This window comes from Pteropus vampyrus, unplaced genomic scaffold, assembly GCF_000151845.1.
Source record: "Pteropus vampyrus isolate Shadow unplaced genomic scaffold, Pvam_2.0 Scaffold73, whole genome shotgun sequence".
NCBI lineage: Eukaryota > Metazoa > Chordata > Mammalia > Chiroptera > Pteropodidae > Pteropus > Pteropus vampyrus.
Window position 1 is genome coordinate 290,760 of NW_011888854.1, and position 21,442 is coordinate 312,201.

The following is a 21,442-nucleotide window of genomic DNA, read 5'->3' on the forward strand; positions in this document are numbered from 1 at the left end:
CTCAGATCTCAGAGGCAACTTTTGGAACACAATTTGTAGGCTTAATTATCTGCTTCAGGATACTGTTCTGAGGAGAAGAAATTTAAGAGACCCTATAATAGTTTAGGCGATTAATGCTAAAATCAACCTTGCTGCCATCCAGTTTAACTTTGGTCTCAAATTTGACTAGGCTCCCAGTATGTGCCCATTTTCAGAAGACTGGGCCTTAGGTGCTTGTCTTATTCTCTCCACTTTAATGTCTAATTCCATAACCTGCTTGGTTCAAAAGGCCCGAAGTCCTAAAATGAACAGCAGCTCACCTCCATGTCTTGCATCTTGACTTTGTGGATGGCTTGTTGCCAGATCCTAAGAACCTAGTGGAATCTTGTGGGCTACCGTTGGCAGGGCATCACAAATACCGATCGCCCACTCAGACATAATTGACCTCACACCTGTCACTATATTTCATGGACTCCAACTCTTCCTGGTCCCCCACTGATACTGCCTCCTGGCACCGACACAGCTATGCCTCCAGGTGTATAGCCCTTCTGTGGGCAGTTATCCCATTCAGTTTGATCAGAATGCTACTAAAGTCTATTTCTATTCTACAACTCTAAGGATAGTTTAGGATCTGTTCTCATTTCCCGACCCTTGATCTTATGTTGATAATGTTGTTCCAATAAGGGGTTCATATTGTTTGGTGATTTTTTTTCATTATATTCGTGAATAGATTAGTAAATGGAATACAGAGAGAACAACGTAAAGAGATGTAATATGACTGATAAAAGGTCTTATAGTGCTTTTTAAATGAAAATCTTATTTGAAAAATTTTATCTTTCCTTGTCATTGTCAAGATATCATATCAAATTACATCCTTTTGTCTTCCCAGTATAGTGTGACATGATATTAAAAAAAAAAGTTTATCTCAAACTATTTCAGAGCAAGCAAATACTAGATGTGTATCCTACCAAATGTGAGATAATGAAGCACCTGTGGACTCCCTTTAACTGTGTTATTAACTATGTTCCCATGGTTTCGAGTCTGGAGTGATACTCAGGTATATCTGATAGATCTTTCTGAATGTTCTGCAGTGAACCAGCAAGTTTTCAAGATCATCGTATATCAGTGCTATTAGCTTTGTTGATTATGTTTCAAAGGTGACCTTCATAAATCAAAACTGGGGAGAGCTTAATCTTCCCAGCATAAAATTATATAAGCATCTAAACCAGAAGTAGAAAAGCAACAAGGCTGTGAATATAATCCACTTTTCTTCAGTGGATGTTGGGAAGAAGACAGACACACAGAGGCTAAGGAGTGAAAACTAACCTCTGTTGTCTGTTTTCTTTGGGCCAGCCTCTATGGAAAGTCCCCAATTATAGGCATACCTCTTTTTATTTCACTTTGCTTTATTGCATCTCACAGATATATCATTTTTTTCAAATTGAAGGTTCGTGGCAACCCCGTGTTGAGCAAACCTATCAGCACCATTTAACCCACAGGTTCAGATGATGGTTAGCATTTTTTGCAATACACTTATTTTTTATTTTTTATTTAAGTATGTACATTTTTTAGACAATGCTATCGCACACTTACTAGACTACAGTATAGTGTAAACATAACTTTTATATGTGCTGGCAAGCCAGAAAAATTATGCGACTTGCTTTATTGCTATATTCACTTTATTTCGGTTGTCTGGAACCGAACCCACGTTATTTCTGAGGTGTGCCTGTAATTCAATCTTACAAAAATTTGTTATAGTGAATTATTATTATTCCTCCCAGAGGATCAGACAGACTCAGAGAAGTTAAGCACTTTGTTCAGGGTTACGCAGCCGCCACTGGTAGCCCTTGCGCTCACACATGGCTTGGGCTCATAAAAAGTCAAGCTTTATCTTCAACAGTTCCAGGGTGTTGAGATTCCTTAACTTTGCCAACTTTAGCCTGGTAAAATTTTGGCTCTTGTCTAATTTTCGAACATAGTAAATATTCAGGCTCGCTACGGATGCCTGGTGTCAAGCAGAACCGTGAGTCCCTCCTCTAAGGCATTTCACCACAAATGCGATGAGGAAAGATTGTGATATTATGTCCATCTACATGAAGACTGCAACATCTCATAGTATTCTTTTGATGATGGGAAAGAGGATATGGTCAGATGGAAGTGAATATTTTATTCTACCTATTTTTGCATTTCGTATGCACTAATAAAATACAAACTAACAACTAGGAATTTTAAAACAAAATCCATCTTTGTTTTAAAGATATTTTGGTGACCTTAATTTTGTATTCCACTACTAAAAAAGACACTATTTTTTACATACTGGAGAGATGTTTGTGCTTTACAATTCAGTCTCACGTTTCTCTTCCTCTTCAGTAGGAAGAAAAACCTTAAACATTTAGAATTATAAAGCTTCATTTTCTTTAAAACAAAAGTAATCAAAATAAATGGCATAATAAAATTGTTATTAGAGGTGGCAGGATGTATCGCAAATGCCAGCTGATATCATTTCTCTAGGTTTAGCAATTGTCAGCCAATTTAAGCTAAAGTGATAAAAGGAGCTTTGTGGATGAAATATGCCCAACAGGATGGAAGTAGCCAAGATTCTCCTGCAGGAGCTAGAGCCAGTTTGTTGCGATGCCTAGTATCATTCAGAATGCCACACTCCTCAAGAGGTGGAACCTTCTCTTTTGTCTGCCATATCTTCGGTAGATGGACTTTAAGAAACATTCAATTAATTGTCCTTCCCTGGGTATCTGAGAAGTTGCCTTAGAGGGTCTACCACTTCTTCATGACTTTGTAAAGTTCCAGAAGCGGCAGAAAGTTCAATCAAATCACCATTAGATGACAACAAAGAAGAGTTTATCAGTTTTTCTCCCCTAATACAAACCCTTTCACAAATAGCAAATGATATGGGAGAGAGTTTTTTTTTTTCTTCTTCAGTATTTTCTTTTTAGGGCTACCAAATAAGGATATTTTGATTCGCTGGAACTAATGAAAAGTGCAAAGGAAAGATTCATTTTCTATTCTGTACATTTTGAAAACAAGTTTGAAAAACAGAGTAGTGGTGTATAGTGAGAACAAATCAAAAACAATACTATCAGGTAGGCATATATCATTTCTCAGGGCATAAGATAAGAATGAAATGATATTTGGTGAGGATGCTGCCCCAAGTGAAAAAAGCCATCCTCCATGAACAGATTCCAAGTTCTTTAAAGACTTACTCATAGAAACACACTCTTTATGAATATATATTAATTTACAACCTATTTTAAATATTTCAGTAAGTCAATCAAAAATTCTGTTCACATTGATTAATTCTGTTCAGGCTCACTACCAGAAATGAAAGAAAGATTTTTAAACATTATTTTTAGTTTTTAAGCATTAGGAGAAAAAAGTGTCCTCTACTTTAAGGTAAGCAAGTTCATAGCTCTTGGAGTTTTTTGGGGGAGGTAGACTTATCAAATCCACAAAGAAAACTCTCGTAGAACTAATGGAATTAGATTACCTTTGAATTCTTTCCCCAACCTTGAATAGTCACTAATTCCTTTCTTTGCTCTTTTGGTGTTTGCAAAGGAGTTCACTAAAGCCTGAATTGATATAATTATTGGCTCAGATTGTTAGAGATCTAGGCCAGATGGCTATGGGTTTCTAAAGTCCCAGTTGCTTGTGGTAGTTTTCCTAGTTTGCCCATAGGGTTTGGGGATCAGCAATAGGAAAGGGCTACAAACTTGTGAAACAGTATTATTCATGGGGGCAGAATGCTCATCAGCGTGACCCAGTACTAAATACATTCATTATAGGCATTTCTATTCTGCACAATTTGCCACACCGCACTGGTTTCTGGAGGGGGAAAAAAGACAATGGCTTATAAAATGCTTTTGAATGCCTGAAAAGAAATAGAGTTCATGCTGAGACTCCTCTGCTTTATTTTTTGGAAAGAACCTTCTTAGTGACTTTAGTTGAGCTCTGCTGAGAGTAAGCAAAGTGGAAAAATCAGAAAATTACTTTTTTTTTATACGTTTCTGGGGGGCAAAATAGAGAGTGGGAGAAAATAAATGGGAAAAAAAGTGACAGTGAGATTAGGTGAAACAGCAAATATGCAAGTAGATGAAGACAGCTGAGGAATAATGCAAGAGGTATGAAAAAAGGCAGCAAGAATAGAGCCACGACGATAAACTTAAAAGGAATCGCAGAGCAGAAAGAACATCATAAATAATCATATTTTCAAATAAGAATACCGTATCAGTTTCTGTGACCTGGATAGAGCTGAGCCTCCCATGATATTTCCTAGCATTTTGATGCACACAAAATGCAATTTTCAGCTTAGGCATTTTATTCTTCAATGTAAACAAGCTTTGGGTTTTAAAAAATACATACCTGAGAAGTGTTTTCATAAATAATACATACATTATAAAAATTTGACTTGTAAACTATGGAACCCATGTCCCCCCCCATATTCATTGTGAAGACTCACCAGGTATACATACTACCTTTTGCAGAAATTTGCATTCTAAAGCATGAAATGTCTTTTACCCAAGATAAATAGGATCTTATTTTTTTGAAGTACAGGACAAAGAAATATCAGATTTGCCCAAAGTCAAGGAAAGAAGTGATGAAACGTAGAACTATATTGTTAATTAGTTTCAAATCCTAAGGTGTTCTTTCAAATCTTGCTAATTAAGAGAAATCAAGAGTGGAAAATAACCCTTTTCTTATCTTCAGAGAATAAAGATGAAAGAAAAACAAAGACTGAAACCTCTTTCCCGGTTCTGTTCTTTAAAACGGAGCCCCAAGAAAATCTGCTCGTGCTCACTCACGCAGGGAGAAAGACCCAAGCCCTCGCAGAGGGGGAGGGGAAGGAGGCGGTCTGGGAAGCATAACGAGAAGCAAGTTTTCAAATTTTATTAAATTCCCCTACCGACAAAAAGCACTTAGAGGTATTTTAAGTTAAACCAGTACTTATGACTATGAAAAGCAAGATGATTACATGTTTTTGGAAGACGAAAGGGCAATTAAGAAAACCAGAACGATTTAAAATGCCATATAAATAAAGGCGACCAGAAGTTGATTTAAAGTTTTTTCTTCTGTAATTTGTCTCCCCTTTGTCGTGGCACGCTCAGGGAAAGTGAATGCGGATGAACGGGGGGTGGAGTGGGGGGGCGGAGGGGGAGGGGCGGTCGGAGCCGCTCGCGGCCCCCTCCCCAGCCCGCTGCAGCCCTCGGCCCGCCCCTCCCTCCCGCGCCCCCGGCCCCCGCCTTCCTCCTCGCGTCTCCCTCCCTCTCCCAGCCTCCCCTCTCCTCCGCCCTGGCTTTTGGGGACTCCATCAGCTTTTGATTTGGGAGTACGCTGATTGGCTGGAAGCGATTCAACACACGCCGGGCAAGAGAGCTTTGTCTGAGTTGAAGTGAAGTTGTGCAGATTTTCGGCTGGAGTCAGCAATCACGGCTGTTTAGTCTGCAGCCGAGCCGAGGACGGGAGGAAGCGCTCCGCGGAGATCGCCGCAGACTCCACCGGCACCCTGCGCTAGATGGACCCCGACTGCCCGCGGGGCGACGCGCGGAGGTGACGCTCTCCTGCCTGCAAGGACGGCGAACGGCCCAACGGATGCGGGGGCTGCACGGCGTGCCGATGCTCTCTGGAAGTCGCCACACGGTGTGTATAAAACAAAAGTTTGCGAGCCGTTAATGGCTGTGCCGCGTTATTAAGGGCCGCTTTCAAGTTTCAAGTGCCAAATGTAGCTTAGCGTTAAGTTGCCAAAGGAAGTTGCGGGAATTGCTTTGCCGTTTTTAACTCGCTCTGTGAGAGGAACCTCGTATGCTGACCGATGTGCCAGATGAATGCTAAGATGCACTTTAGATTGGTTTTTGCACTCCTGATGGTATCTTTCAACTGCGATGTGCTGGGCAAGAATCTGAAATACAGGATTTATGAGGAGCAGAGGGTTGGATCAGTAATTGCAAGACTATCAGAGGATGTGGCTGATGTTTTAGTTAAGCTACCTTATCCTCCTGCTGTTCGTTTTCGAGCCATGCAAAGGGGAAATTCTCCTCTGCTTGTAGTAAACGAGGATAATGGGGAAATCAGCATAGGGGCGAAAATTGACCGCGAACAGCTATGCCAGAAAAACTTGAACTGTTCCATAGAGTTTGATGTGATCACCCTACCCACTGAGCATCTGCAGCTTTTCCATATTGAAGTCGAAGTGCTGGATATTAATGATAATTCCCCCCAGTTTTCGAGATCTCTCATTCCTATTGAGATATCTGAGAGCGCAGCAGTTGGGACTCGCATCCCCCTGGACAGTGCGTTTGATCCAGATGTCGGGGAAAATTCCCTCCACACGTATTCTCTCTCTGCCAATGATTTTTTTAATATTGAGGTTCGGACCAGGACTGATGGAGCCAAGTATGCAGAACTCATCGTGGTGAGAGAGCTGGATCGGGAGCTGAAGTCGAGCTATGAGCTTCAGCTCACTGCCTCAGATATGGGGGTGCCACAGAGGTCCGGCTCGTCCATTCTTAAAATAAGCATTTCGGACTCCAATGACAACAGCCCTGCTTTTGAGCAGCAGTCTTATATAATACAACTCTTAGAAAACTCCCCCGTTGGCACTTTGCTCCTAGATCTGAATGCCACCGATCCAGATGAGGGCGCTAATGGGAAAATTGTATATTCCTTCAGCAGTCATGTGTCTCCAAAAATTATAGAGACTTTTAAAATTGATTCAGAAAGAGGACATTTGACCCTTTTCAAGCAAGTGGATTATGAAATTACCAAATCCTATGAGATTGATGTTCAGGCTCAAGATTTGGGTCCGAATTCAATCCCAGCTCATTGCAAAATTATAATTAAGGTTGTGGACGTTAATGACAATAAACCTGAAATTAACATAAACTTCATGTCCCCTGGAAAAGAAGAAATATCTTATATTTTTGAAGGGGATCCTGTTGATACATTTGTTGCCTTGGTCAGGGTTCAGGACAAGGATTCTGGGCTGAATGGAGAAATAGTTTGTAAGCTTCACGGACATGGTCACTTTAAACTTCAGAAGACTTATGAAAACAATTATTTAATCTTGACCAATGCCACCCTGGATAGAGAAAAGAGATCTGAATACAGTTTGACCGTAATCGCCGAGGACAAGGGGACACCCAGTCTCTCTACAGTAAAACATTTTACTGTGCAGATCAATGATATAAATGACAATCCACCCCATTTCCAGAGAAGTCGATATGAATTTGCAATCTCAGAGAATAACTCGCCAGGGGCATATATCACCACTGTCACAGCCACAGATCCTGATCTTGGAGAAAATGGGCAAGTTACATATACTATTTTGGAGAGTTTTATTCTGGGAAGTTCCATAACTACCTATGTAACCATTGACCCATCTAATGGAGCCATCTATGCCCTCAGAATCTTTGATCATGAAGAAGTGAGTCAGATCACTTTTGTGGTTGAAGCAAGGGATGCGGGAAGTCCAAAGCAGCTTGTAAGCAACACCACAGTTGTGCTCACCATCATTGATGAAAATGACAACGTCCCTGTGGTCGTAGGGCCTGTTCTGCGCAATAATACTGCTGAAATCTCCATCCCCAAAGGGGCTGAAAGTGGCTTTCATGTCACAAGAATAAGGGCAATTGACAGAGACTCTGGCGTGAATGCCGAACTCAGTTGCTCCATAGTAGCAGGAAATGAGGAGAATATCTTTTTAATTGATCCACGATCATGTGACGTCCATACCAACGTGAGCATGGAATCTGTCCCCTACACAGAATGGGAGCTCTCGGTTATCATCCAGGACAAAGGCAATCCTCAGCTACGTACCAAAGTCCTTCTGAAGTGCATGATCTTTGAATATGCAGAGTCAGTGACAAGTACAGCAATGACCTCAGTAACCCAGGCGTCTTTGGATGTCTCCATGATTATAATTATTTCCTTAGGAGCAATTTGTGCAGTGTTGTTGGTTATTATGGTGCTGTTTGCAACTCGGTGTAACCGAGAAAAGAAAGACACTAGATCCTACAATTGCAGGGTCGCAGAATCAACTTACCAACACCACCCCAAAAGGCCATCCAGGCAGATTCACAAAGGGGACATTACGCTGGTGCCTACCATAAATGGCACTCTACCCATCAGATCTCATCACAGATCGTCTCCGTCTTCATCTCCTACCTTAGAAAGAGGGCAAATGGGCAGCCGGCAGAGTCACAACAGTCACCAGTCCCTCAACAGTTTGGTGACAATCTCCTCGAACCACGTGCCAGAGAATTTCTCATTAGAACTCACCCATGCCACTCCTGCGGTTGAGGTAAGATCACACACTGCACTGGTTCCCTGACAAAGTAGCTGTTAGCGTTCAGAAGTTGTGAGTGTTAGTTCTTAAATGTCTCCATTAAGAATTAACAATACTAACGAGATGCAAATTAAGTAGGTTACAAGTTATATCATGTATATGTAGCAAGCATACGCACCTTAGCATGCTGTTTTTCTTAAGAGTTTACTTGCATGTACTATGTAGAATACTGAAAAATAAATGGGAATCTCACAAAGGACTAGCTGATTAGAATCCCCTTACTTCCTAGATTTAGATACTGGAGGACGAAAATAAAGGGGCTTGTTTTATTTTCATAGTTGTGGTCTCTACTAAGAAATCGAAAACTGAGGCCTCCAGAATCCTATCTCAATGCATGTTATATCTGTTCAACTTTTGAAAATTTTCTGCCATTATTTTAACTACCTGTTACAATGTTGTATTTTACAGCATTTTCCATGTGTTTTTATCACTGATCACTTTAATCTGAACTATAAAATAAAGGAACTCAATCTGTTGTTTATAAAGGGGTCCTCTTTCAAAAAGAAAAACAAAACCAGTTCTCTTAGATCATTCAGCTCTCTCTGCAAGGTATTTGGTTATATCTGGTGGCTAGCTGCACAGTCTGCCACAGTCCAGCACGTGTAAATCTTTACAAGAGAGATAACATGTTCAATTAACTAGAATGAAATAGTGAATAATTGTTTATCCTTGCTGAAAGCTTGTGAGTTATCTGGGGGTTTGTTTCCAGGAATCAGTTCTGTCTATTTGGTTTCCAGCAGGTCTCCCAGCTTCTTTCAATGCTTCACCAGGGGCAATATCAGCCAAGGCCAAGTTTTCGAGGAAACAAATATTCTAGGAGCTATAGGTATGAATTACCCTCGTGTTACCTATTAAGTCTCAAATAACATGGATGCTAAAGAATAAAAACTATACTTTCCCTGATTTATCTTTCTAGATATGCCCTTCAAGACATGGACAAATTTAGCTTGAAAGACAGTGGCCGTGGTGACAGTGAAGCAGGAGACAGTGATTATGATTTAGGGCGAGATTCTCCAATAGATAGGCTGCTGGGGGAAGGATTCAGCGACCTGTTTCTCACAGATGGAAGAATCCCAGCAGGTAAGGAGGTAGTCATAGATAAATCCTTATTTTCAGATCTATTTCACCAGGGAAGTGACCAGTTTCTCTCCTGCTTATATTCCCTTTGTCCTCTGCATTAAGTCTCTGTAATCTGCACACTATTAGCAATGAACATAGACTGAAACACTTTAAAATTATTTTCTTAAAATCCATATTAAGCAGTTCGTACAGAAGGAATGAGCATAGGAGCTTAAGAGGACAAGAAGAAAGGAGTGGGCAGAGGAGGAAACCGCCCTGCTTTCCTCCTCTTTCTAGCCCATCCAGCTCTGCCACAGGGCACTCTTGAGCAACTCTTTATAAAATTACCGGGTGGCTGTTTTCAGACAGCCTGTTTTGGTGCATAGTGGTAAACTGGACTATAATTTGGAGGACACATTTCCTGTGATGGCAACCAACTCACAGAATCAGAGATTAAAATATACTAGGGAATGGTATACTTTAATCACCAAAAATAGGAGCAAGAATGCATCTTTGTAGGTGGGAAGCAAAGAATATTTTTTGCCACCTTTCATTTTATGTCTGCACTATAGTGGAAGAAGAACAGGAGTCCAAGGGAGGAATTTATAAGCAGACAGATGGATGGAGGAGATCCTAGTAAGTTATGAGCCACGTTTTCCTTAGCATCCCTTTTCTCTAATTGTGCAGTAGAAACTCTGGGAACCAACTGGGCAGATACCGACTGCATCGTTAAAGCAACCCAGAGACTAAAGACTGTAATACTAAACCAAGTCTTAGGAATGTACAAATGTTCTTTCATCTACTTACATTTTTAAATTCCACTGAATGTTGATTGAGTGACTGCCATTCGATAAATGAAAGAAAGGTAGAACAAGAGTATATTACCCATGTGAGTTCCATCAAACATCTATTTTCTACATACAGATCTGTGAGAGAGTTTAGGAAATAAGACATGGGGGGAGCTTCAGAGAGCTACAGAAATGTGGGTGAACTCAGTAAGTAGAAATTTAGCTCTTGTAAGTTAGGGCTGTGGTGGAGGCAGTAGCTGCAGTGGTGTTAGTGTTAGTCATAGCAGTCGCAGTTGTCACCAGCGGTGTCCCAGCACTTACTCCAGGCCCATGAGCTGTTCTACACCTGCACTGCTTCTCCCAACGCTTTGACATAGGGGTTAGTAGTGGTGCTGGTAGCAACAGCTGTGTGTGTGTGTATCTATCTATCTATCTATCTATCTATCTATCTATCTATCTATCTATCAATTATCTATCTATCTATCTATCTATCTATCTATCTATCATCTATCTATCTATCTCATGACACATGATATATATATTACATTTGAAAACTGAAGCTTATAAAAGTTAAAAATGTGTCTCAAATCAGGCCATTCCTACCTGGTAGGAGATTTGAGCCAATCTCTGTATTCTTTAATACTAATCTATCAAGAGAAATATAAAGTAACAGGTTGTTTCTTTCTTTAATATGTTGAGTGGCACATGTGTTCTTATATTTTAAATTATTACTACCCTCCATGAAACTCTAAAATGCTGCTTATTTAATTATGTTATCACAGGGATAGATATTGCATTTCTGGCAGGATGAATATATGGAAAGGACTTCTAGTTTCAGTGAGGACTACAATGCACATGAGAGCCCTTGTTTGCACAATCGTCCATGATGTGTGGTTTTTTGTTTTTTTTTTTTAACTCATGGACTCCCCAGACCAATATAGAGCTCTGAAAATCTAGTGGTATATGGCTTCAGACAATTTGTTCAAAGAGCTCAAAGAGAATCAGTTTTATTATTCTTACCCATGAAATGAAAGAGCTGGCTGAATTTCTATGAATCTATAATACTGAGAGAACTCTAATTTCAAATATGGATCCTTAATTTTGAATAATTTGATTTCCCAAATTACATTATTTCATAAAACAGAAAAGTAGCGTAATGGGTATAATGTCAATGTTTCATTATGTGTTATTTTTTAAATTACATGAAGTCAATTTATTGAAATTTTAATTTATCAGCCTAGTTAAAAAGAGAACAACTGCCCCTACTTAGATAACCTTGCCATTTGTGGGCTTAAATTATGCCTCAAGTCCTTTGTAATTTTGAAATTGTATAATTCTAATAGCTAATCATGGTCTAACTTTTTAAAAAAGATCAAGTCTCTTCTTCCGCCTTTTCCTGTATTTTCAAAGTTACCAACACCAGGTACGTTCATGGCAGGAGAGTCATCTAATGCTCGAGTTAAAAAAAAAAGTTAAATAAACGTAAATGTTCAAGAATGAAGACACTGGGGAATCAACAAGTAGATTATAAAGTCTAGGATAATAATGAGCCTCGTTTTGTGACTTTAGACTCCTTCCAAGTTACATTTCTTTTCCAAGTTAGAGGCTCACTTTTAAATTATTATTAATACTACTACTTAATATATAGACAGCCTTTAAAAAACAATTCCATATTTATGCAGTCATACTTATTCCAGGTGTGCAGTGGGAGAGCTATATTGCTGGTATTGCTGGTGTATGGCTTTGTATTACAAGTGACTGTGTTTAAGTAGATACATTTCTGGCTGACTAGCTACCTGCCTCCATGTGGGGTGTGGGTGTGGTAGAAAGTATTCTACTACCCCAGGATATCACCAATGATCCACAGAATATTTTAAGCTTTACTCATGTTGTACATATTGAGTATCTATACAGAGATAACCGTCCTTTAATTATAACCATCATTCTGATAATACTTCACCCATTTTTCTGGCTTATTATTCACTCTGGCTGCTTCTGCTGGCACATTAAGGCATAACACTTGTGCTTTGTAAAGTTATATTCCCAGGAAATATTCCAAGTAGGAAAAAAAAAAGTCCACGTCTGAAAGCCATTAACAGAAATCAGTGCAGTTTTTAAAAGCAAGTATATTTTTAGGACTTAAGTGTCTTATTCCAACTGTTTTTCTGCATTAGACTGTGATCAAATATAGATTATGTTATGTCGAATTGCCTGCCAACAGGGTCACTTCTGATTATTCATTCTATTAATTCCCACAGACGTATCCTTCATTCTGAGCAGTAAAATCAGCATGCATTTTTGTCTGTTAGCTCATGTTTGTCAACATTCTTTCCTCCTTACTCATTCAACTTTGAATTACAGTACTACACATATTCCTGCAAAATCTCCATTTCCCCAGTGTATTAGCTGCACCAGGATGATGTATAAAGGGTTTTGATTTTGTTTCTTGCGACATTCCTTCCTGATTGAGCTCATTCCACTTTTTGTTAATCTGTCGTTAGTGATTACTTAATGCCAACGTTCCTCTTTATTTCTGAGTTCTCTGCATTCTTATGACTGGTATCCCAGTTCTGGCCTTTCTCCCATGGCTGGTTTACTGTGCAAGCATACAAACTGTTATTCTCTCTCTCATAACCCCTCCCTTTGTCAAATCTTTCTTCTATATGGCTTGAACAACTTTTTCATAACATTTTAATTGACATATTTTGGTTCAAAATCAATAATTGACTTTTATTGCCCAGCAATGCCTGATTAAACCTACTTAACTTGGTATTCTAAGGACAATGAAATCCTCTCCTAGCTCATTAACTCTCAATCTTGGCTTTTTTGTATCTTTTGTAATAGGTAGGACCATCTCTTCACATTACATACCAACTCATTGCTCATGCACCTTTCTGCCTGAAAAACTGGCTTCTCTTCACTCCGTCCATCTAACTCCTATTCATTTCTCACATTTTGTTTCAAGTTTCTCTTTCTTTAACTACTCCAGCCTCCATGTCCACTATTCTTTCTTTTCTTGACATGTCCTCAGCATTATATAGTTTGAGACTATAACTGGGCATTTGCTACCTTTAACTCAAAACTAGATCTGAAACCATTTGAGGGTAGGAAATAATCATAGCACTTCATATATGACAGGCTCTTAATATATAACTGATTGATGATTAGCTAATGTCTTGGTAGAAGTTAGACATATGTTTTTTTTCCTATATTTGATGCTTGCTTGCTTCCTGCCCTATCTATGGTAGAGTACAATGACAAAATTGAGAGTCATATAGTGACTGCTACCCACTCCCTCTCCCCTCCCCAGGGAAATTTAACCACCTGGCAGAGCTTTCAAGAAGGGACAGAAAGATTAGCCACTTGGCACCACTTGCCAACAAGTCCTAGTCATTGGATGTGGTACAGAACCTCCGTGGCACTGAATAACGCATACGTTAAGAATGTTTTCAAATAGTTGAGCTTCCTGGGAAAAGATTGAAAATGTCAGAGAAACTGAGACGTGCCCTTTTTTGCTCCACTGCTCCTCCTCCCCCATTATTTTTGCCATCCTCTCTCCATTAGTCTTTATCAGTTTTTCAGAGTTTTGGAATTTTTAAACTTTTATGGTAATTTATTGTCTTGTAATTAAAACCCCATTTATTTATTGTGAAGTTGTAAAATAGCATTCCCTGTTTAAAAATCCCTATGACCGAATTTAATTTTGAAACTGAATTACCATTTTAATCACCCAGATTGTATTTTTAGTTGTATGTTCATTATATTTGGGTCTCTAGAAACTCAGTCATGCTCAGGATTCCTAGAAGCTTTAGCAATTTTTCTTTTTTCCTCCCCTTTGTCATTAAACATTAAAATTCATTAACTATCAGACAAAGTCAATCAAACAATTACATCCTTCTCACAGAGTTAAAACCAGAAAATAAGCGAAATGTGTCATCAGGTCTGTTTTCCTTCCTCGTAACAGGATGTGAGAAAGACAATATAACCAGGTCTCCATTCCATTTTCAGAGACTCAGGGAATTAAGAAAAAAAATTCATTACCACTTTGATAGTTATTTGATGCTGAGAAAACCTCATTGCTATTAAAGTATTCCAGTTACTTTCAACTCCTTTTGGTTTTGTCCACATTAAATGATGAACAATAGTTGGTAAATATTTCCACGTAGTAATAATGCATGAAGTCAGCACATCTAAACTTGCTCTGATTATTAACTTACTTACTTAAACTTAACCTTTCTTCATAGCAAAATTACACAAGGATTCTCAATGTTCACCCTCTTTCTCTTACCCCATGGTAATTCCTGTGGAATTCATGTTCACACTATCTCTGCATTTTCTCTACTCCCTTTATGTTTTCAACTTTCTTAACAATCAGACTTTTTTCTCACTCACAATATTTGCTTTTATTCTTTCAGATAAATATCCAGGAGTGGGATTACTGGTTCATGTGGTAGTTCTATTTTCAGTTTTTTGGGGAACCTCCATTCTGTTCTCCATCATGGCTGCACCATCTTGCATTTCCAGCAACAGCATACGATGGTGCAATTTCTGTGTATCTTCACAAACGTTTATTACTTTTTGTTTTTTGGAACAGCCATCTTGACAGGTTTGAGGTGATATCTCATTATAGTTTGAGTTGCATTTCTCTGATGATTAGAACATATGTAGTGAATGCTTATTCTCTGCAGACATTTGAGCCAATGATGAGGATACAGCAATAAACACACTGGAAAACAAACTTCCTCTGACAAGGTATCTGACATTGCTCATCCTTTCTAGCAATAATTTCAAAGAAAGGGAAATCTTTCTTAAGTAGCCAGATCTACAGAATTAGCTCTGAATATGAAGATATGGCTGGTATCAATCCAGTGTTCATTCATATCCAAGATCATTATTTTACATTTTCTGTATTCTGTCATTTGCTCTAAAATGAAATCATGATGTTGAAGAAACCTAATGGTCACTGAAAGAGAGGAGTGATTTTTGGAGTATATTTTACATCTTCGCATTTTCTGGATGTTATATAGTTCAGTTATTGTTATTTGCCAAAGTTAGAGATTTTTCTTTTTTAATTTTCCGCTTTTTTCATATTATGTATTATTTCCTGTGAGCGTGACCGCTCACAATCCAATGGGGCCATAACAGCTGGAAGAACTACCCAATGGATCTTTCATAGTCTTCATCTTTTCATGACTTTTCCATCTATTTGAATTTCAAACCTTTAAAAGAGGACTTCTTAACTGAGTGACTCCAGATGCCTGGTAGTTGAGGGTAATTCCCACTAATGTTTTAAGTAACAAGTCAATAAATAATGCAGAATACCTTGAAGAGAGATTAATAAGTATAGTGATGTGATAGCTTATTATATATATTCCCAGCGCCTCCATTAAAATTAAAGGAGGTCAGATAGACCTCACTATCTAGAAAGTCACTGAGAGGCATTATTCAAGGATTGTCTGGTGGCCTTCTAAAGTTATGGATTTCACCTTACAGCTCTGATGTGTTCTAGAATTTACGTTCAGCGAATAGTTCATCGCCCACATCTTGTCTTTTTCAGTCATTCTCATGTATAAGTTATCCATCCATTTTCTCATCCCTTGAGTTGCACAAATGGCATTGCTGAAGAGTACATGAGTCCTAACCCTCCTCTCCTCGTTTGATATACAGGGAAAAAAATATGCCGGTTCCATAAAACTAGCATTCAAAGGAAAGCCATAATTGCAGTCCATCTAATGTGTAAAGTAACGGGTTAGTATCATGGTAGTATTTTAAAACCGCCTCATCCTATTACTTTGAAATAGAATAAGGTTTCCCCCATCATTTGGGGTCATGCTACGTATAATAACAACCCCCACTGTCTCCCTTGAGTGCAGCTATGAGGCTGTGCACGGAGGAGTGCAGGGTCCTGGGCCACTCCGACCAGTGCTGGATGCCGCCGCTGCTCTCGCCATCCTCTGATTATAGGAGCAACATGTTCATCCCCGGGGAAGAATTCCCGGCACAACCTCAGCAGCCGCATCCTCATCAGAGTCTTGAGGATGACGCCCAGCCTGCGGATTCCGGCGAGAAGAAGAGTTTTTCCACCTTTGGGAAGGAGTCCCCAAACGACGGGGACTCCGGCGGTACCAGCACATCCTCTCTGCTCTCGGAAATGAGCAGCGTGTTCCAGCGCCTCCTGCCGGCTTCCCTGGACGCCTATCCTGAGTGCGGCGAGGTGGATCGGTCCAACTCTCTGGAGCGCCGCAAGGGTCCCCTGCCGGCCAAGACCGGGGGCTACCCGCAGGGCGTGGCGGCCTGGGCGGCCAGCACGCACTTTCAGAACCCCACCACCACCTCCGGGCCCCCGCTGGGAACTCACTCCAGCGTGCAGCCTTCCTCAAAGTGGTTGCCGGCCATGGAGGAGATCCCTGAAAATTACGAAGAAGACGATTTTGACAACGTGCTCAACCACCTCAGCGACGGGAAGCATGAACTCATGGATGCCAGCGAGCTGGTGGCCGAGATTAATAAGCTGCTCCAGGATGTCCGCCAGAGCTAGGGGAGCTTAGCAAAGCGTTTTTTTTGTTTCCATACATTTGGAAATAGGGGACAGAGAAAACCCTGAAAGAACTGGCATTGCCAAATAGTTGCATTTATCATAAATGTGTCTGTGTATATTGAATATTAAATACTGTATTTTCGTATGTACACGATGCAAGTGTGATTATTTTAATCTGTATTTTAAAAATACATTTGTACCTTATATTTATGTGTAATTTAACAGACAAATTTTATTTTTTTACTCCCATGACAAACACGTTTTTCCTAATCACGTAGAAAGTAGCCACTGTTCAAATCTGATATACTCTTCAACCATAAAGTATAAGGGCACCGCTTAGATTAGTTATGTTGGGGGAGAAGTTGTTATTCTGTAGGAAAAACCCCACTGAAGCATTATAGAGTTCTTAGTTCTATTAGGTGATCCAACTTATTTTTTTCAATACTCTTTTTTAACATTAATCCTCAGTAAAAATGTTAAACTTTTATTGTTGTTATCTGGACTGCTCTCTGCCAGTTCTGCTAGTTCCCAGTCGCATAGCAACATTGAAACATCAGGTGAAATTCGATCTCAGAACTGGGCAGTATCTTTTACAGTCAATGATGGAAATGGGATGAGAGTCGATGTTTCTTCCTAAGTCCCAGGCCCCTTCTCTTCCAGGGTGTCACACTGGTCTGTTCTTGAGAATGTTTCTCCTAAAGTATTATTGTCTGTTTACAATCGAGGTAAACAATGGATGTCACTCCATCACTGTAACAGGAGATGTGCTCCAAAGAAATGGAATCTGTCCTTTAAATGGATAATGATGTATTCTAACAGCATGAAGTATTAACTGACAAAGACAGTTATGTCAGTGTCTCTCCTAGGGTAGTGAACATAATTGATTTAGTCTGAAACCATTCCGTTTGAATCTCCCCCTCTCCTCTCACAATACTTGAACATTTTTATCTTTTGCAATGTTTTTTTTTTCTATAACTATTTGCTTTTAGCTTTTGTCTCCAGTGCATGATCTCATATTTTTGCTTTTATTTTTAGTATAAGAACATTTATAAAATTACATTTTTGCAATTGCAATACTGTTTTATTTGTTGTGTGACAAACGACAAGTTCTCTATTTATTGTGCTGTTATCACTCTGTGTGGAATGCTTTGGTAAGGGAGATCGTTATTATGACTTTTCTCATTTATGACCAAGCTTCAATTAATGTTATTTCTATGACTACACTATCTTGATTGTACTCTCCAGAAAATTTTACTGTCGATGAAAATAAAAGAAAAATTCAAGTAAAGCTAAAGGACTGTCCATAAATCAGAGCCCTATTCCTATATATACATTCAAAAGCTTTGCATGAAGAATATCCTTCATTAGAAGATAATTCAGTGTTAAGTTTTGAATGATAAAGAGGGACCATTTAGCTGGCCTGGCAAACAAGAAAGACACAATGGAAAAGGAATGAGTTTGAGACTTGAAATGGGAATGAAAAGTCTACCATATTCCCAGTAGATTAAAGAATTTAAATGCATTTGAAGTATAAAGAAAAAGGAATGATCAAATAGTAACTGCCTGACAAGTTTTTAAATTTTAAATTAAAAAAAAAAAAACTTTCTTAGAACATTTTGTATTAAGTTGTGTTAAAAAAAAAGAAAAAGTACCCTTACAATGTTTCTATGGGAAGAACATTTCCTCTATCTTCAAGCTTCTTTCGGCTAGAGCTAGTCTAATAATTAAATCTACTTGAAGTCAATGAACAGGAGAAAATGACCAAATTTAATGACATATCTATGCATGGGATCCCCACATACATGAGAGAGTCAGACACCACCTACCTGACAGAAAGGGAAAATGGGGCAAATATGACATTCTGAGCTAAGGATGAGATAGGGCTCCTTGGGGCTTCAGAGGGTGATTGCAGGGCAATAAGAAAAGCAGATGCTCAGTAATTAGTAGTTCATCCTGCCACATAGATAGGTCAAAAAAAAGGTTACTGCTGATAATCTCTTTATGGGAAAGGCTTGTGATTCAAATTCTTCTAGATAGTTGGGGTGGGGGTGGGGTGAGGGTGTGGGGAGGTAGAAGTTGCTCCTGAGCCTGCAGGGTCTTGTTTGCCTTCAGCTCAAAGTAATCCACATACCGTGAAGGCACATCTTGGGGCGACTCATTCTGAACCCCTCCATTTCCAAGAGGTGAAAATATTATCCTCCTTGGTTTACTAGTGGGGAATTAAAATACTAGGAAAGTAAAATAAACTAAAATTGGTTAAGTCAGATATTTTAATTCTCAAATGAGTACATCAAATAGATGTGTTAGGTCTTTCAAAAAGAACATTTTTTTTTTTGAGGTATTGCAATTTCAAGTGAAATTTTGGTTTATTTTTCAGTAGATTACTCACACAAATGTTGACCACATTTAAAGACAATCTGCTTTTCAAATTCACTTTCTTTTAGTGCATATAATCGTTAAGAAAAAGACTTTCATAATTTCACTGCTCTTAATTTAAAGCACCCAACGGTAATTTAAAAAGCGAGCTGGAAATCAATATTTGGATAATGTGAGGCATATAAAATGCAATATCAACACAAAACCTTTGTACACTGTTTGTATAGGAAGCATTCCATGTCTCAAACTCCCTGCTTCTCTAGCCTTCTCCACTTCTTATTGTTGCTTTGTGTGCCCACAGGTCAAGGGATATTGGTGCAAGTTTTCTGCTGAATGTTTGGCGCTATCATAGCAACCTAAGCCTTCATCATTTACATTTTCCCTTCTTTGATATCATTCTCCTTTTCACATTGAAACAACCACTTAAGTCAAGGAGATTCCTTTCTCCATTCATTATTTTTTAATCTCTTTGGCCACATTTGACTCCTTTAAATGTTCTTCAATGACAATCATCTATTAAGAGAAAATGTAATTCAACACTAAAACTGTTGCTTAGCAAAATTTCCTTTTAAAGGCTTGTTTATAGGATGATTAGAATTGGCTTTCTTCAAATTCTTAGAAGCTATGAACATTGTTATTCTTTTATCATTTCTTTCTTTCTTGGTATTTAGCAAGATTAACTTTGTTAATCATTTAAATTCTTGCGGCTCTTGTAACAGATATATCAAATTTACCACTTACCAACAGATAAATATTAAGGCAAGAGATGGGTTAAGTTACTGTCCTATGGAGTTCTGAAGAAGTCTAATTGATGGAAATCAGCTTAGCTTCTTTGTTTCGGTCTTTTGATACTGACTAATAGAAAATATTCAAAACTGGGTCTAAATTATTGATGCATTAAAATTCAAAGAATTGTGAATCTGTTTAAAAAATTAATTTTATGGGTGGAACATGTATTGCCTGACATAGCAACTTTCAATCTTACATGAACTCATAGAACTGACCCAAGAGAGTTCAGGCAATTTGTAAAACTATTGAAAAGATTTTAATGTTTCTGTTCTAATTCAATATATCTTGATAATGTATCATCACGGTATCAAAGATTAGAGACACACTGAACCCTGAATAAGCAATAAATTTTGCCATATAATATTAAATTCAAATCATACAAAAGTCTTAAAAATTTATGTTGTTTTTAAAACAATGAAAACAGTGTAGGCATTTCAAAAGATCCAACAGATTGACTTCCTTAATTACAAGTTAAACTTATAAAACAGGGCTATATGTATATTCTGTCTTATAAATTGTGAACGTATAAGATGCCATATTAATTGTAATTATTTTTCATACTACAATGTCTAATTATGAATCATAGAAATAATTCTCTATGGTTACATTAAATTTTAATTTAATAAATTAGGCTATTGGGGCCACTGAAAATTCATCTCAGTTTAGTTTATACAACAAATGGTAAGTCACTTTTTTGAAATAACTGAATGATATCTAAAGTTCTACATTGCAATTGAAAAGAACTTTATTGCCCAAATTTTGCTTTTTCATTCTTCATTTGTATAACTGGGTTCATAGTCAAGTATATAACATTCTGTATACCAGAAATAATAGGACCTTTAATATAGTCTAAGCCAAAAAAATTTTTTGAACAGATAGGCACAATATGAGTGTATATACTTTTCATTAATTTATATTTTTTAAATTCCATTTTATACCTTTTGTGGAGCTGTTAAAAGAATTTTATAGGGAGCTGGCACTACAAAAATTGCTATCTAAATTTATATACTTCCTGACTTTTGAAATAGCAATATACATTCTACCCTGCTACTTTAAAATAATGGTTTTCTATTTTCTTTTATGACTTTGCCAAGTTGCTCCTAATTCTTGTTTGCTTTTTCAGATTTTATCTTTCCAATTTATTTATTTAATGGTTCTCCTCCTTGATCATTTATCCTACTGTCCACATTTTACAGCACTTCTCCAAATTTTTGCATGTATATAGTACTTTATATAACCACATAGACCTAATAAATTTTTTCATGTTTATTCTTCATTATTAATGTAACAGGGATCATGTTTTTGAGATATGAAGCTAACACCTTTTCATTCTCAATAATCCTTGTTCCTCTAATTCACTAGTTTAGTGGAAGGGTAAATTTATACAATTAAGAACAAAGCGGTCATTTCTTTTGTTCTATGTTTTAAATTAAAAATTTTCGAGTGTCTAGGGAGACAGTGTAGAAAACTTGACTTATTGAGGAAATTGTTTTTTTCCTAAATATATGTACTTCTAAATTAAGGGTTAAGGGTTGGATTGGAAAAGGTGAGGTTGGAGTT

The 21,442-nt window shown here is 38.1% G+C and overlaps 1 protein-coding gene across 8 annotated transcripts; it reads left to right on the forward strand.

The window, feature by feature from the left end:
• Window positions 1–5,260: 5,260 nt before the first annotated feature.
• Window positions 5,261–18,005, forward strand: PCDH18 (protocadherin 18). Of its 8 annotated transcripts, none has more exons than XM_023531763.1 (5): window positions 5,261–8,287; window positions 9,070–9,158; window positions 9,249–9,412; window positions 15,847–15,927; window positions 16,053–18,005. In XM_023531763.1, the coding sequence occupies exons 1-5, from the start codon at window positions 5,801–5,803 to the stop codon at window positions 16,715–16,717; spliced, it is 3,486 nt and encodes a 1,161-aa protein (XP_023387531.1). In that variant the 5' UTR covers window positions 5,261–5,800; the 3' UTR covers window positions 16,718–18,005. The 8 variants fall into 8 exon arrangements, with proteins under 8 accessions (XP_023387531.1, XP_023387532.1, XP_011360394.1 ...); XM_023531764.1 differs by having other exon boundaries at window positions 9,073–9,158; XM_023531766.1 differs by lacking the exon at window positions 15,847–15,927 and adding an exon at window positions 9,964–10,027 and having other exon boundaries at window positions 5,263–8,287; window positions 16,053–16,268.
• Window positions 18,006–21,442: the final 3,437 nt, after the last annotated feature.

What these genes read in the sequence shown, in the direction of transcription:
- PCDH18 (XM_023531763.1), top strand. Translation starts at nt 5,801, where the DNA reads ATGTGCCAGATGAATGCTAAGATGCACTTTAGATTGGTTTTTGCACTC. An exon ending in AGATGGAAGAATCCCAGCAG is followed by an intron (nt 9,413 to 15,846) that starts GTAAGGAGGTAG and finishes TTTGATATACAG; the next exon opens with GGAAAAAAATATGCCGGTTC. An exon ending in TCTAATGTGTAAAGTAACGG is followed by an intron (nt 15,928 to 16,052) that starts GTTAGTATCATG and finishes CCTTGAGTGCAG; the next exon opens with CTATGAGGCTGTGCACGGAG.